Source organism: Phlebotomus papatasi, chromosome 3, assembly GCF_024763615.1.
Source record: "Phlebotomus papatasi isolate M1 chromosome 3, Ppap_2.1, whole genome shotgun sequence".
NCBI classification, from domain to species: Eukaryota; Metazoa; Arthropoda; class Insecta; order Diptera; family Psychodidae; genus Phlebotomus; species Phlebotomus papatasi.
The window spans coordinates 71404707-71422003 of NC_077224.1; the positions used below are offsets into that span (position 1 = coordinate 71404707).

The following is a 17297-nucleotide window of genomic DNA, read 5'->3' on the forward strand; positions in this document are numbered from 1 at the left end:
TCATGCTGAGGTCTAGATCCATTAAAAAAAAATAGAAAAGAAAAGCCTTATTTTAAAGGTGCCCCAATTCAAAAGTGCCCCACTTCTCTCTATGTAAAAATATTAACTTTTAAAATTAAATTTAAGCAGTAAAATCTTATTTTTTTAATTAATCTAACTCTACTCATAAACAAACAAATTCCCATAAGCATTTTAATAATAACATTTTCTTCACAATTTTTCCGTTCTTTTTGTTCAATGTTATTGATGCAATTTGTCATAGAAAGTCATCAGCTTAGTCAGTATTAGATAAATGTTGATGATTAGGTACAACTTGCAATAAAGTTGCCAATTCCGCAATACAAACTGCAATTAAATGGGAAATTATCTTCCCCTTCCCATATCGATAGATTGGACTGAATGGATGGCAGAGATTCAAAACACATACTATAGCTTCCTTACACAGCAATTGATAAAACTTATCAAACATTTTTTTTGGCGTCCTCTGTGATAACAAAATATTGAAACCCTGGCTTTAATTTTACACAATCTATCGCACAGTCCATTCGCGCCGTGATTAAGTAACACCTGTAGCATTTTCTTGAGGAGACTTTTCTTCGGGAAAATGTGATTTTTAATTTGGGAAAATCCAGTGAAAGTGTTTTATATGTGAGTGCAAAAATGGGGGTGAGAGAGGAGGTTATTGTGGAAGAAGCTGATGATGAACAACCCAAGGAAGAGGTGAAAAAAGTGCCACCTGATGGAGGATGGGGTTTCGTGGTGATTTTTGCCTACGGACTGGCCAATGTAAGATCAATAGTGAAGTGCTTGAAAGTTTTCAGTGACCTAATTCGATATCAATAAATTGAGAATTCCTACCGAAAGCCCTTGACCTCTGAACCAATATTTGGCTCCTGTATTTGCTAAAGAAAAGTATTATTTGTGATATCTCAATCGATTGCAATGTACTTGATTTAGTACTACGTAAGAATACATAAAAGATTATCTGTTTCTACTGTGCCATCTATCTTTCTCGAAGATAACACAATCACTTTATTTTCTGCAGAAGTTGTGATTGAATTCAAAAATATTTTTTCCAGGGAATCGTGATTCCAGTACTTCAGGTCTTCGGGCTGATCTACAATGTTCAATTCCAGGCTATGCAACTGACTGCCACGGATTCAGCCATGATCGTGAATATGGCATCAGCTGTGGGAATGGGAATGGGCTTATTTAATGGGCCTCTGCTGAGAATTTACGGCTTCAGGAAAGTGAGTGTGGCGTCTGGAGTATTCTTCTCAGTTGGACTCATTCTCACCTCTTGGGCAACAACTTTCACTCATTTCATTATTACCTACAGTATTCTAACAGGTGACTTTATTGCCTTTCTTTATGGTGCATTCTTTAGTTTTTCTGAATCTCTTTTTTATGGACAAATTGCCTTCTTAAACATTTGATAAATAATAATAAAAATATGAAGGTTAGCAGGGGTAATATAGTTTTCTATGTTGGTTAAAGTTTGGAAGATTTTTTTCCTTATTAGTAATCATAAATATAAGCTTTTCAAACTACTTAAAGATGTAGATTATTTTTATAAAGATCTCATTGCTGATCTTGGAAAATAGCAGAAAAGGCGAACTGGAGACTAAGTAGTTTGAATTAAGACTCTTACTTCGAATGGTCTGATAAGACTAATTTTGAATTTTGAATTTAAAAATTTACAATCCTGCATTCTTTTCTTTTGATTTTGAAAGTTTTGGCTGATTCCATCTTAGCCCAGGTTGCCCTATAATATAGGTTTTAAATTTACATATAGCTTTGCACCTATTTTAATCTGTTTCGTAATAAAAAAAATAAGAAAAAGTTTTTACAATAGTTCAATAAAGAAAACTTATAAAATTATTTAAAAATTTCCATTATAGGGCTGAAACTGAAAACCAGGATACTAGAATACTACGTCTTTTTTAGACTTTTTATTTTTTAAATATTAAAAAAAAAAAAACTCGAAAAAAACAATAATATTAAAATTTTTTTAACTTTGCAGTATATGCAATAAATAATTCGATAAATTTTTGAAGCTAAGTGAAAAACTAACCAAAAAAAATACAGTTTCAAAAATTATTTTGCATTTCTTTTCTTTAATTTTAGTTAAGAAATTTTTTAAGATACACAGTAAAAACAAGATGAATTTTTCTAGTTGAATTCCCGACATTAAACCGATAATCGTAGTAATATTAGAACAAAAAGTTGAAATTTCAAACGATTATTGCTGTAAAATTCAACTTTTACTTGAAAATTAAACTATCAGTTGAATATTTAACTTTAGTTGAATATTCAACTGAAAGTTGAAATTTTCATCTGATTATTGTGGCAATTTTAAACCTTGAGTTGAGCTTTTCAACGATTATCGTTGTAAAATTCAACTTTACCTGAATTTTCAACCAATTATCGTTGTAATTAAAAGCCCCGTGCGGTGGCGTCAGTTTACAAAGGCGTCTGATTTTGCCCAGTGGAAAACAAAGTGCAAGCAGCAGAGCAAATTCAATATTTTAACTGTGTTCTGGTAAGTTCTTCAGAATTTTACTATACCAGGGAGCTCAGAAAGTTAGGTAGACTTCCTGGATTTCGCGAAAATCATGAAAAAAAGGGATTTCTATGAATCGTTAGGGTGGTTGGAGTATATTCGATGCTAATCAATGGAAATCTGAATCTGACGGTCTGAGCTCCCAAAAGACACAAATTCAGGCAAAAGAATACTTTAGTGCCCCAAATGTATCCCCCTTAAAATGTAGAATAAGCCTCATTCTCTATTTTGTTACAAAAATGTCAACATAACCTCTAAACTTACGGATGATAAAAATCACCTAAAATTGTTTCTCCGGAAGCAATTTTACCACACACAAATTAAACCATTGGAAAGGCAAAACAAATAGTGAGTTTTTTTTTTGTAGATTTTAGACTTATCAAGTAGTATTCTAGAGAAAAAATACTCTCCGGCTAATGAGATACTGTGCTTCCTGCTGGATGACGTCCTTTTCCGTGTCCAAGATCAGATTTTTTACTTCTGCTGGAGTTTGTTTTTTCACGTTGTTGGTGAATAAATTGGAAAAGCGAATGCTCTGGATGTTCTTATCTGTTGACATTTACAATGGTAATTTGCGACAAGAATAGACAGGACCAATCAATCAAGAGTAATCTTCGATAAACTTCAGAGGTCTACCGATGGATCCGGAAAGGTAATGTGACCCAGGAGCTTCATCTTCCATTTAACAGTGTGAGCTGCAATTTTCATGAAGTGGCATATGGGTGTCACGAAGACCAGCATGTACTTCTTCAATAGCAACCCTTCAGGGAGGACTCTCCACAGATTCTCCAGGCATTGGTTAATTAGATGAATTCCTCCCAACTGTTATAATTGATGGTCTTCAGATTTCTGAGGTGGAATAATATAGTATTAATGGGAACCGGTGAACGACGGGGAAAGAAGGGTCTGCTAAGAAACTTTAGATTTAGATTTTCCCAAAGAGTTCAACGTAAACTCCAAGCCTTCCTCAGTGGATATTTTATTTTTCAATTCATTTTACAATTTGCAAGCAACTACTGACTCAAATGTTGTCTATTCTCGCTTTGTGATTAAGTCAGGGATTTCACAGGGCACGAGATTCAGGGCCCTGCACTTGATTTTTGTAATTTAAAGAAAATTGGGTAGTTTAAATTTGCGAATGTTCTCTTACGTTAGAGATATGTTTGTGAATCTGGTAGGTCAAAGTTCATTTCAGATGAACCAATATTTATTTTAAAAATTACAAAAATCAAGTGCAGGCCCCTGAATCCAGTGCCCTGTGAAATCCCTGACTTAATGACAAAGCGAGAAAAAACAAGATTTGAATGAGTAGATGCTTGCAAATTGTAAAATAAATTGAGATATAAAAAAGTTTAAGAGGTGCTGTCTTTGTTGCCTTCCGGAAGCAAAGCGTCTTAAGCAAACAAATTAGAGAATGAGGTCAATATCGAATAAAATGTATTTCAATTTATTTATTTTTTTATTTATAGAGAGATTTCGATACCAAAGATCTGGGTTCTCCACATTCTTTACAAAGCGAAGGTAAGAATTACTGATGTATCATAAAAATTGTGAATATTTTAAATTTATTTAAAAGTATTAGTGAGTTTGAAAGTTTGAATTTCGTCTCATATTTAGATGAATTTCACTACATGCCCAAACTGCAAGAGACCTGTTGAAGCCAGACATTATTTAAATCACCAAAGGATTCACAAATTTAATCCTATGGCTATTTTTTCTTGCGTTGAAATGGATTGCCGAAAAATTATGAAAACTTATAGTGGTCTCGTAAAGCATATGCGTAATATTCATTCTGGACCATCTATTAGAATACTCAAATGTTCACACTGTAAAAAACTGCTGTTTTCTGCCAAGCAAATGTACATTCATGCAATTTATCATTTGCAAAATAATAATCCTATAAAATGTCCATTTTATAATGAATGTGGCAAAACCTCTTCATTTGGCAAAATCAATGCATTCAGAGTACATTACTTCAGATACCATAAAAGGTCATTCAAAGAACAGAAAAAAAACACCCAAGCTGTTATCGATATATATGATGAAGATGTGTTTGAAGAACACAGTGACAATGAACTTGTCACAGAAAATTATAATGAAACAACGAAAAATCAAATATTTCAAAGTAATAATTGCTTAAAAAATGAATATTTCAATTTATTTTTTGTTCAAAAGCTACAGATGAACATACCGTCGTCTTCGTATGATTCATTGATTGATTCGCTTAATAGCGTATACAACATTGATTTGATGCAAAAGCAAAAGAGTCTTGAAAGTAAACTTAAAAAAATGAATGTTTCGAGTCAACAAATTAATGAAATAATGGCCACTATGAATAACGAAAACACACTGTTCAAAAGTCTTTTTAGTGAAAAGAATGGTTTGCTGAGAAATTCCTATGCAAGGCTTAATACTGCAACTCAAAATCAATTTTTTGTCAGTCCAGTAGAAATTTATCTGGGAAAAACAGGAAAAAATCATGACGAAGACGCAACATATTATTATGTGCCAATAATTGAGTTACTGCAAGTGCTTTTCATGAATGAGGATTTTCGAAATGATTTCTTTTTATCAAAGGAACGTCACCCAGATTTTAGGTGTGATTTGTATGATAGTGAGCTTTACTTACAAAATGAATTTTGGAACGAAACAAATAACATTCAATTATTAATCTATCAAGACTCATTTGAGATTGTAAATCCTTTGGGCAGTGCTCGTGGAAAGCATAAGCTAGTGGGAGTATATGTTGCAATAGGTAATATGTCGAAACATAATAGGTCGCAAATTAATAATTATTATTTAGTTGCCTTATGCAAAGAAAAAGATTTCAAACATTTTTCTCCCAATGTCGTGTTCAGAAAACTAATTGATGACATAAAAAATTTGGAAGAGACAGGATTGATTGTTTCACACAATAATTTAAGATATCATTTGAAAGGATCAGTATTTGCCGTACTTGGGGACAATCTGGGAAGTAATCAAGTTGGCGGATTTATGGAAAATTTTTCTACAGCAATATTTATGTGCAGATTTTGCTACATACAGAGGGAAGAGTTTCATAATAATGTTCAAATGATATCAGAATTGCGAACCAATGAGACTCATATTTGTGATTTAGAAAAAATAGAAGAGCATAAGACAAAACATGAGAGGGGAGTTAAGTTTCTTACGGTATTTAATGAATTATCGTATTTTAAAATTAATAATCCAGGACTCCCGCCATGTTTAGCTCATGATTTATTTGAAGGTATTATACCTGCGGACCTTTGTTTGATATTTAGGCATATGATACGAAACGGATGGATCTCACACCAAAAACTTGAAAAATTGATAAAATTTTATTTCAAGAAGCTTAAATTAAATGCATCAATTTTTCTGAAACAAAATATTTCAAACATATTTGGACGAATGTACGATAAATGGTGCTTGATGAACATATTACCATTGATATGTCTCGAATTCAAAGATAAAAATGAAATTGTAGGTGATCCAGTTTTTAAAATGATTGCTACTTTGAAAGAAATTGTAGATATCGTTGTATCTCCAATTATCTCTGAAGCTCAGCGTTCTGTACTAAGAATTATAATTTTTGACTATCTTGAGTTGCGGTCTACTAATTTTACTGAATCCTTACGTCCGAAGCATCATTATCTGCGACACTACCCATATCTTATCAAGAAATTTGGTCCATTGATCTCATATTGCACATTAAGACCAGAAAGCAAACATTCTTATTTCAAAAAAATCGTGACAAGGGGCTGCAACTATAAAAATGTTGCGAAATCATGCTCAATGAAGCACCAACAAGAACAGTCAATTATATTGTCAGAAAAGAACATATTTCATAAATTCTTTATTCCGAAAACGGAATATGTCAGATTTGATGATCTTTTGGATGTTGAAAAGGATATTATCCGTCATATGAATTACATACCTACTGATGTTTTTTTTGTAGATAAAGGTATTTACAGAGGTATGAATTTTCAAACAGGATCGTTTCTTTTCTTGGAAAGAGACATTTACGGCGTAGCTTTTCTGATTGAAATAATAAGAATAATGGTTAAGAACGATTGTTCTGATTTCTCAATTATTGGCTATAAGCATAAGACATTTGAAAACTCGGAACAGGCATTATATTTTTTGACTGAGAAACATGAAATAATTATTCGCAACCAAAATGAATTAATTGATCATTCGGAAATAACAGCATTGAAATTGCCAAATCTGAATTATCCAGTACTATATATTAAACATGCTATCCCGAAATAAATTGTAAATCTGTTGCGACTTATAATTGTACATATTAGTTAATAGTAGAGTTTGAACATAATTAAATAGTAAAATAGTTTTAAAAATTAAGTTAATAAAATAGTTTTAGTAATTATGTAATAAAGAAATAGTAACAGAAAAAAATCTTGATTTTAAAAATTTTAAGATGAAAAGATTCAAGGTATGGAGTAACGACGGGGAGAAAAAGGCTCTCATCATCTGCGGTGCTGCAATAAATGAAGTCCTATATGAATCCAGTGTTGAGTTAGGATTCAAATGTGCAAAGCTTGTTTTGAAAGAATGTGGCACACCAATTAATAAGGACAAAGCTCTGGAACATATAGTTCAAGATGAAATCATCATTGGGCTAGCTGAGAATGAAGTTTGGAGTCCGTCGTCACAACAAAATAAATCTACGCCTCAACACCAAGATGAACCTTCGCCTCAGATTGATCAACCAAACTCTATTTTCATTATTCCGCAATTACATGATCCTTCTACTTCTCAATATCAGGTACACTTTTTTGATTTTTTTTTCATCATAAATGTATTAATATTTTATAAATTCACAGGATCCCAATTCTCAAACTGATCCCTTAAACCTTCACAATTTGACTGTTCAGGCACCCATGAGGCATTTGTCGAATGGAGCACTCGGAGATGACCCAGTAACACCACTACCACCTATATCTGATCTCCACGACCTCGAATGTGATCTCGTTACTACTGAGTCTGAGGTACAGTTTCCAGTTCCAGGATGTACCAAAAATAGACGGCAAAGGAGGCGAGTCCTAACAAATTACCCAGGCAAAAATATCCCATAGAACAATATGGGACCAGAAATTTTAAATGCAATTAATAACAAGAAGCAACTGACATGTTCTCAGAGAACTAAAGTTGTAGACGTTATTTTGAGTGTAGTGCGCGATGATGGGCAGGATCCGTACTCAATCATCGAAATCATCCGTGGAATGGCTCGGCAGTTAGTTGCTGAATATCCGGAGACATTCCTAGAGAAGGATGATGACGGAATGATTATCGGCAATGGCTACCAAGGCTGGGTAGATCGGATGAAAAATAGAAGAAATTACCTAAACAGTGATAACAGAAAAAGAACTGAGAGCCAATTGTATAAAGATCCCAGAAAGTTGAAAAGAAATCGTATGCGCTTTGCCGGAAATGTGAACAATCAACCTGATGTGATTATGGAAGAACCAGGCCAGTCGCCCTTGTTTTGCTTTCCAAACTTGCGCAAGAAAATAAATGAGGAAACTTCAATAAGAGAACTTGTGGAGGAATATAGCTTCCTCAAAAATCCATCAGACTTATTTGACCATTTTTTGGAGCTAACCCAGTGTGATATACGAGAATTGAAGGCAAAACTTCTAACAAAGCAAGGGAAGATTCTTCGAGCAATGAAGAAATCAATATCCGATGATCACAATGAAGCTGTCGTTCTGGAGCAATTCCTAAAAGATTTGTGTTCATATTTTAAAGATGTGATCACACTTCTGCTTCAACACCATGAGGTATATTTAACTCTTTTTCCTTTTATGTTTTCATCTATGTTGCGAATTGCCACCGATTTAAAGAAAAAGTTTTTGTCCATTTAGAGCAAAACAGGGTAGCAAAGCGTGCCAACTTTGCGAAATGCTCGAACTCGTGTAGTAGATATGTACTGCTAAAGTAATTTTGCATAATTTATCGGTATTAACCCTGTAAGGACGATTGATTCACCCGCATCTCATTGGAAAAAATATTTGAAAATCTCCAACTATTTGCTCTAATCTTAAAAGTGACGAATTTTCAAATGACTGCACTGATAAATGATTTTATTTTTTTTTCATATTTCCAAATTTTTTTAAACAAAAACCTCTACGCTAGAAACTACAATAACTACACGCAATATTTTTCATTAGAACGCAAATATAATTCATTGGTATTGTCAGAAAAATTATTTTAATTTTTGGGCTATTTTTATCCCTATCGTTCATAGGGGCAAAAATACATTGAATCACACTCTGTTGGATTGACCAAAGTTAGAAGTAAGACGTTTCACAAATGTTGTTTATTGGTTTAATGTTTATTGTTAATTTTCGGTCCGTAAGAAGTCTTTAAAAGGGTAATTAAAATTTTTAGTGAATCAATTTATTTTGAATTTGTCTTGGGTTTAAACATTTGACAGAGTATTTCCATTGCGTAATTCTTTACTGATCGAACTCAAAGAGAACAGTATTATAATTCAGTTTTATTCCTTTTATTCAACTTAGAATCAAAATTCCCATCCTTTTATTTCTCTAGCATTTTGGATATGTCTGAATAGCTAAAGCCATTAAGAATCAAATGATTTTCTTCACCAATTTTAATGATTCGCTAACCAAAGTACGTGTGATTCTTAATCACATCTATTTATATTTTTACTGTTCGTTGTTTTTCGCCATTTATTATTTTTTATTTATTTTTGAAGTATCGGGCTTTATTGTCATTTTACATTGTTCAATTTACAATTATTTATCCGATTTACATTGTGTATGAGAAATCTCCACTTTGAGACGCTTCAGGCTCTTCGATCATTTGCACTGGATGGAACTCGAATTCACAACTGTGATAGCTAGTCGGGCTCGGGGGTCACACCACCGGTCTTACCAAGTGCACCAAGGAGCCGCTTTTTTGTCATTTAAAAATTGACTTAATCTGTAGTAAGTCAGTATGTATTAAACCGTATGAAATGAAAATATTCACGGAAATATCTATTTCGTGATTTCGAGTATTCCGCAAATCCATGTACCTTCTATTTTTTTATAGTCTTAGTTAGATTAAGGGAATAAGTTTTTTTTTTAAATTTATTTTTGTCGTACTATTTACAGGCGGAGACGGATATTAAAAATATCAAACCTCCAGAAGCAGCGCCATCCATACAGATATTGGGTAAGTTTACACAGTAAACATTTTACAAGCATTTTGGTTCTTAATTATTGAAAGAGCGTTATTCACAGCGAACAGACTTTTCTACATGGTCATTGCTTTTTTACGCCTTTAATTAAACTCAGCAAATTGAGCATTAAAATGATTAAAATTGCGTGAACAACTTAAAATTTTTCATAGCAAGGACATATTTTTGCGATTAATTAAAAAAAAATTGAAATGTCCAAAACACGTTTACAAAACAAAAGTTATTGTGCGTTGGCCATTATCATTTTGTGAATTGATTTAAATTTGTGTATACTTTTTGTCTAGTTATTGTAAAATGTTTTGCAAAGCATTATCCTAAAAGCAAGTAACTGTAATTTTGACAATTTTCACGTAAAACTCCAAATAAAAACATCAATTTTTATAACAATATGCTAATATTATACTCAAAATTAAATAGTAATTTTAAGACTTATAACCATAATGCTTGTAATATTACATCAATTTTCTCATACCTAACTTCTTTATTTACAATTCTGATTCCTTTCTAGACAAGGACATTCCGGAGCACGTTGTGTTTGTGGACAACGTGCCACTGGTCCACACAACGTCACTGTGGGATGCCCTTTCAGTGACGGTGGCAGCGTACAACATATTTAATTATATGTTCCCCAAAAAAATCTCTTGCGTGCTGGAGTTTTTACAAATTTATATTTTAAAAATGGAGCCACAAGGTGGCTCGAGGAGTTCTTGTAATAGAACCGGAAATATGAACCCTAAGGTTCGTACACTAATACACAAAATTTCTATGATAAATTAAAAATAAAATAAAAAAGATAAAAAATACTTACTGTGTTTTATTTACAATTGTTTTATTCGCAAAAAAGAAATAAAAAGGAAATTAAAATAAAAAAAATCAACTAAAAAAAATCAACTAAAAAAATTCAACTAAAAAAATTCAACTAAAAAAATTCAACTAAGGTAAATCAACTAAGCAAAATTAAACAGAAAAAAAAATTCAGCTCGCTAAATTCAACTCTAAAAATATTAAACTGAAAATTTTCAGCTTAGAAAAAATTCAACGGCTTGAATTCAACTAGAAAAATTCAGCGAAAATTACTACGAAAATCGATGCTCTCCCATTACACGCGATAATCGTAGTAATTATTTTTTACTGTGTAGATTATTTTGAGATAGGTATCGAACCTAATATTGGGATTTTAGAAAATCCTTCTTGCTTTTAGATGAGCAAAGAGAAAAAGAAGACCAAATTCGAAATATAAATTCCCCATTTGTACCCTACAATTTTTCTTAGCGGAGTAATAATGAGTACTATACTAATGGATACCGGCTGAACTGGCTTTGGGAATTACCATTTTCAAAATTAAATTCTCTTGAGGATGAAATAATACTGTCTACAGTCTAAAGATTCAAGACAGCCCCCTATCTTTTCCAATTTTGAACTAAAACATTTTTTTCGACTTTTTTTAGCTATTGGTTTTGGAATGGCCACTTCAGGCTTCTCTCTCGCTCTAAATTCCTACTTTGTGGTCAGGAGGAACAAAGCCATGGGTATCGCAATTACAATCACAGGGCTTGGACCAATATTCCTTCCACAACTAGTGACTATTCTTCTTGCGGAATATGGAGTTCAGGGATGCGTCTTGATTATCTCAGCTGTCTCCATGCATATTATCTTAGCTGGGCTACTGCTTCAACCAATTAAGTGGCATCTTGTAGAAGCTAAAGCTCCTCCAGAACCACCTCCAATCAAAGAATTTGAGATGCAAGAGAGACCTTTTAAATCAGAAGTGATACCCTTGAGAATTGATTCCAAAAGAAGCAGTGTCTCTTCCTGTCACATCATTGAAGCTAAGACAGATTCTCTACCTAGGAAAGTACCGGAAAAGAAGGAGGAAACTTGGGAATTTCCTTCAGATGATGAAGAGATGTACTTGGAGTATCCTTACAGAAGGATCTCAATTGATCACAATGCTGATCTTCAGAATATTTACGGATTTGAAGTGATCCCTGCTATGAAGTTCAATCTTCAGTGCCAGGCTTCCAAGGGTCATGATGCGCTTCCTGTTAAAAAGTCTGCCACTTTCTCAGATCTGCAGAGAGTGAAAATGGATATGGGAAGTCCTCCGCCGTCTCCTGGACCCTTGAGTGCTATTCCAAAGAAGCGCTGGTTTGAAACAGGATCTCTGGACACTGTCAATCTCGGGAGTTCTGTCAAGATCTTTGACGAGAAATTCCACGAGCCCAAAGATCCTAAGAGAAGTCATCCTGGGAGCTGTGCGAAGATGTCAGAAGGTGTTGCGGAAGAAGAAACTCTGACAAATAGTAAAAATAAATCCTTGAAAAAACCTCTCCAAAGATCCATGAGCACTGAAAGCTACTATGCAAATCTTCCCATCCGGAAACCTCGGAAACCCTTTAAAAGTATTATTCGACACCAAATACGGCGAGTGGTAAAGTTCTTCGATCTGGATCTCCTGCGTGATCTCGTCTACGTGAACTTGATGTTGGGCATGTCCATTGCAATCTTCGCAGAACTGAACTTTTCTCTCTTCACGCCCTTCATCCTTGCCGACATGAATTTCAGCACCGAAGAGATCGCTTCTGTGATGTCTCTACTTGCGATTTCTGACATCATCTTCCGTTTCCTAGCTCCCTTCATCGGCGACTACTTCCACCAGTCACCCAAGCACATGTACATGTACAGTTTGGTGATGCTGATCATCGGCAGAGCCTGTGTTCCTTTTGCTCACAGCTACTCAGCTATGCTAGGAGTAGGTTTCTTTCTGGGCGTAGGCAAAGGAGTACGATCGGTGTATATGGGTCTCGTCATTCCCAGCTACATCTGCATCGAGAGACTGGCTTCAGCTTCAGGGCTTCAGATGCTCACCAATGGGTTTTTGCTTCTAACCTTGGGACCTACGATGGGTGAGTGATTTAAATTACATAAACTTCAAATAAAATAGACGGGATAATTTTATAGCTCACCTTAATGACCTAAATAATGTTCGTAATGCCCTAAAATGTGTGAAAGTTAAGTCTAGGAATTGAATTTGTTTGAGAATTATGTAAAAATGCGTTAATTCTAGAGAAACTTTAATTCTTCACGGCTTTTACGGTATAAGAATATGTCAGTCGTTATAAAATTGTCTTAGATTATAAATTCGACTTTAGCACGATTTATGATGATAAAAAAAACGGCGAAAACGTTCTGCCAACACAAAATTATATTAACATCTTGATATTTAAAAAAGTTTAGTGCACAAGATCTGCAATACGATAATACAAGAACCGATAATATCGTAACGTATATCGTTTAAATATTTATAAAACTAATTTTATTTTAATATAAATTTTACAATTGAATTGAACTTTGTAATTAATATATACCTAATTAATAATACGAGATAACCCTGCAGAGCTAATGCTGCGTTATAATAATAAAATCCGAGAATAGACTTTTTCGTCGTTTTTCCTTGGGGTTTAGCGTCAACAATAAGACGGCGATGGTAGCACAGGGTGTAGGTTAAAGCAAAAAGATGACAAATTAATTTTATTTTATTGTAATGCGCTTCAAAAATATTAGCTTTTAATTATTTCGTATTTAAGATCAGTTTTCAACTAAACCTAAAAGCAGAGTAAATAAATTCACTAAAAGCAATGGAGTCTATGAAACCTATAGAAATAACTTTTGTCTTCTTTTCATTTATTTTCTTGTATAATTTCATTTAATTTTGTTAAAATATTAAGAGAAGTCACGCTAATTTTCATTTTAGTATTTTTTTTTAAATAAATTTAAACTGTGAAGAAATACTTGCTCCAATCCTTACACAATTTTTACAAAATCTTTATTTACGACGATTAAACCCCAATAAAAATAAAACTGATAACTTAAAAATTGCGTTATAGTATTTTTAAAATAATTAAAGAAAAACTTGCCAAGGTTTTTTTCCGCTTTTATATTTGCAAAATAGTTTTTCTCGTTTGTCTACAAGAAACAATATTATTATTCATTGGTAAATTTTCTTGAACGTACTAAAAATTCTAAAATCTTAACGGTTTTTAAGGTTTTGCCATTTTAAAATGAAAAGGATTTCGGAGAATAGCATTTATTTAAAGGCGCGATTTGGGATGTTTTGTCACCTCTTTTTTGAAAAGAATAGTTAAGAAAAATTTAAGTTATTATGTAAAAACAGGGGTGGAACCTAACTTTTCGATACTATCGAATCCGTAGTATCGATAAATCTCTATCTCTTAGATAAAGTGAATGATGACTTTTTACTCATTGTTAGGCCTTTTATTGTGACATTTTTAATAGAATGTGACTGTTGATAAATATTTGTAATAGCTACAAAAAGTACAGATATCGTTTGAATTTTTCATAATCGACAGTCGATACTATCGAAGAGAAGTTATCATGTCACCCCAGGGGTGACATGATAACTTATTTTCGATACTATCGACTGTCGATTCTGAAAACTTTAAACGATAGCTATACTTTCTGTAACTAAATATAGATATTTATCAACAGTATTATTCTGGTTAAAAATGTCCCAATGAATGTCCCAACAAAGCTCGAAAAGTGTCGAAAAGTTATCAATATTATTAATTTAAGTATTTAAATACGTTAATGTTATAGATTCAGTTTACCTTATTTCTACAATATATGTTGTAAAATTTTGCTACTTGGGATAGATATTAATGTCCATTCTTAAGTAAAAATCAGTAACTAAAATCCTATCTAGAAATTAGAGAACTTACTAACGGGTTCCGATCAAAATCCCGAAGACCAATCTCGAATGGGCCAAAATCTTAAAAGTGAATTCTTATAAGTGTCATAGCTTCTCCTACGTTGTAATTGTGATATAATTGAGCTCGACATTGCGAAGACAAAGTACTTTATGATATAAGTTCAATTCCATTTAGGGTCGAATGAATACCTCTTCGACAGAGAACCCCTATTGACACTTTTGTCAAAATGTTGAAATTTATTTAATGTATCTAATAAAATGTAAGTAATGGCGTTTTTTCATTAATTTACGTTTAAGGATACGTGTTCAAATTTCGTATTCCAAATAGTACAGAGTAGGGTGTCAAAAGGTCCTAGCACGAGTTCTTAAAGTGTCAATAGGTGTTCCTTTCACTCTACAAATAGGAGAAAAAAGTTCAGTTTCAAAGCTACCACAATTCAAATCTGCCCTACTACCCGCTAAACCAATTAAACGATTTGGATAAACATCGGGTCTGAAGATCATTTTAGACCTAAAATTTTAAACTAAATGTTGAACTCTCTTTCGAAATCTTCTCCTAGGTATCATAAGGGATATTTCCGGAAGTTACGTCAATTGCATTATCTTCATCAACCTCACAACAGCCGCAACGTTGGTTATGTGGACAGCCGAGATCATCTATCACAAATATCGAAAACCTCCCGCCCAAGATGCCCCCAATGGCACGCAGCAAAATGGCAAATAGTTAATCAAAGAGGAAATCACCACACAAACTTCCAACCAAGATCATTTTGATGGCATACAATCTCACAATAGAGTCACATATTTTTCCCTTGGCAATTCACCTACGCAAGAAAATTCTCATAAGATGAATTTCTCCGGTTTTTGATGCGAGAAAGTCAATGCGAAAAAGTGACTTTATGAGCATGGAAATCAATGAAAGCCTTTCCTTCAACAATGCTTGAGCTGGGTTTGTGTGCATTTTTCTCTCAAAAGTAAGTCAGGAAAAATTGATTTATTTCCCATCACAATAATCTCTCCTCTTGTGATCGAGTGATTGCTAGTGTTTCTTTTAGTTTAGAGATGATTATTTTGTTGTTTGCAAAAAAAAAGGGAGAGACTCTATGAGCATGAGAAGAAATAAAAGGTGTTATTTTTAATTGTTACACATTTTCTTTTTCTTTTTTTCAATTATATACTTTACACACGTCTTAAATACCATCTTAAATTACTCCGCAGCTTCGTTCTTATTTTTTTCCAGAAATTATGTACAACGTCGAAAATTCAATTGGAAAAAGATACAAAGTAATGCTCAAGATTATTCAATTTTCGAGAGAAATTGAAATAAAGGTGTCACACGCCATGTAGGAAAATTACAACTCCAAGTTGGTAATTTTCTCAATTGGTGTGAATATTGCAAAGATTTAATGATGAAGACATTGTTGGCAAACTTAGGTATGCCTTAGGCTTTGCATCTTGAGCATAGATTTAAGCATAAAATATTATCTAGAAATTAACAAGAATCACCTCATTCACTTATTTTACTTTAAACTTACTTACACTTATTTAATTTTAAACACAGAAAATTATTGTTCATTTCCTAATCAATTTCAAAGTATTGCAAGATTTCTTTTTTTTGTCACTTTTATTCAGTCTCCCATTTTTTCGCTTCTCCTTAAGACACATCCAATGTCCTTTTACCGAGAATCTCTCCTTTCTAAAATATTCTCTGTGAATTTCTTACGATTTGGAGATGGTGTTATTATTGTGATTTTCTGCAAAGATTCACCAACCTTAGAAAGTGCTTGAAAATTATTTTAGAGACAAAAAGGATAAGAAACTCACTCTGGAAGGAAGTTCATCCTGTTCCTCAGAAGAAACATTGACAAAAGGCGATGTGGCCAATTTGCCAAACAACTCCGGAACATAGGGTGCTGGCTTACTCTGAAGGCTATTAACTGGTTTTGTCCACAGCAACAGAAGAAAGAAGAAAAAAGCAATCAATTAGCTGTGAGAAAAACTTACAAGACATTTTATTAGGTGAAATTCTATGCAAGTTGCTCCCATCAAAGCACTTCGATTTTCCCCGAAAAAAAAACCAGCTGCGGATTAAGGTCTATGCTTTTTTGTATAGTCTCATTTATATCTTCAGCATGGAATGATCCATTGAAGTTATTCACACGATCGACATTCACTTGACCACAACATTGAATCTTCACGAAATACCAGTGAGAGAGGTTATTAAGTTTAAATGATCAGTTATCTTCCATCTGCGATTATTAGGATCGTTCACGCGATGAAAATGTTGCAAGGGCTTTCTTGGAAATGATTATAGATTCAAAAGTTGTTGGACAGCAAGAAGCCGGATATTTAAAGCTCTAGATTATGAAGTTTCAAATATTTCTTTAAAAACAGAAAGTTTTTCTTTGGTAAAAACAAACGAGCAGTAAAAAATTCAAAATGGGCAGTAAAAATTAAAAGTAAGCAGTTAAATATCTATTATGGTCGGCAAAAAACATAAATCTTAACAAAAATCGATCTAATTTATATATTTAACATATAAAATTGTTGCATATAGAATGAAAAGCCCTTTACTTTCCCTTTACCAAAATTTGGACGATATTATCACTGTTTTAAATTTTTTTGTTACTGCCCAATTTTAACTTTTTACTGCTCATTTATACAATGCCTTTTTCTTTTACTCTCTGCTTTACTCCTTTGAATGAAAGGTGTTTATGTAGCTTTGCTTCATAAAATAATCAGCTGATAAACTCCATCCTTTAGGTTTACATGAAAACTTTAAT

The 17297-nt window shown here is 33.1% G+C and overlaps 2 protein-coding genes across 4 annotated transcripts in view; one reads left to right on the forward strand and one right to left on the reverse strand.

Annotated features, from left to right (window-relative positions):
- Positions 1 to 392: 392 nt before the first annotated feature.
- On the forward strand, positions 393 to 15659 carry LOC129808222 (uncharacterized). Its single transcript, XM_055858031.1, has 4 exons — positions 393 to 786; positions 1080 to 1350; positions 11234 to 12691; positions 15075 to 15659. Exons 1-4 carry the CDS (start codon positions 661 to 663, stop codon positions 15236 to 15238), a joined length of 2019 nt encoding a protein of 672 aa, XP_055714006.1. The 5' UTR covers positions 393 to 660; the 3' UTR covers positions 15239 to 15659.
- Positions 15647 to 17297, reverse strand: part of LOC129808219 (uncharacterized) — a 28438-nt gene continuing 26787 nt past the window's right edge. For 2 of the 3 annotated variants that reach the window (XM_055858026.1, XM_055858024.1), the window contains exons 4-5: positions 16339 to 16451; positions 15647 to 16268 (exon numbers count right to left, since the gene is read on the reverse strand). In XM_055858026.1, coding sequence (XP_055714001.1) covers positions 16191 to 16268; positions 16339 to 16451 — 191 coding nt within the window. In that variant the 3' untranslated portion in view covers positions 15647 to 16190. The remainder of the gene's footprint in view (positions 16269 to 16338; positions 16452 to 17297) is intronic. The other variant, XM_055858027.1, reaches the window with a different exon arrangement.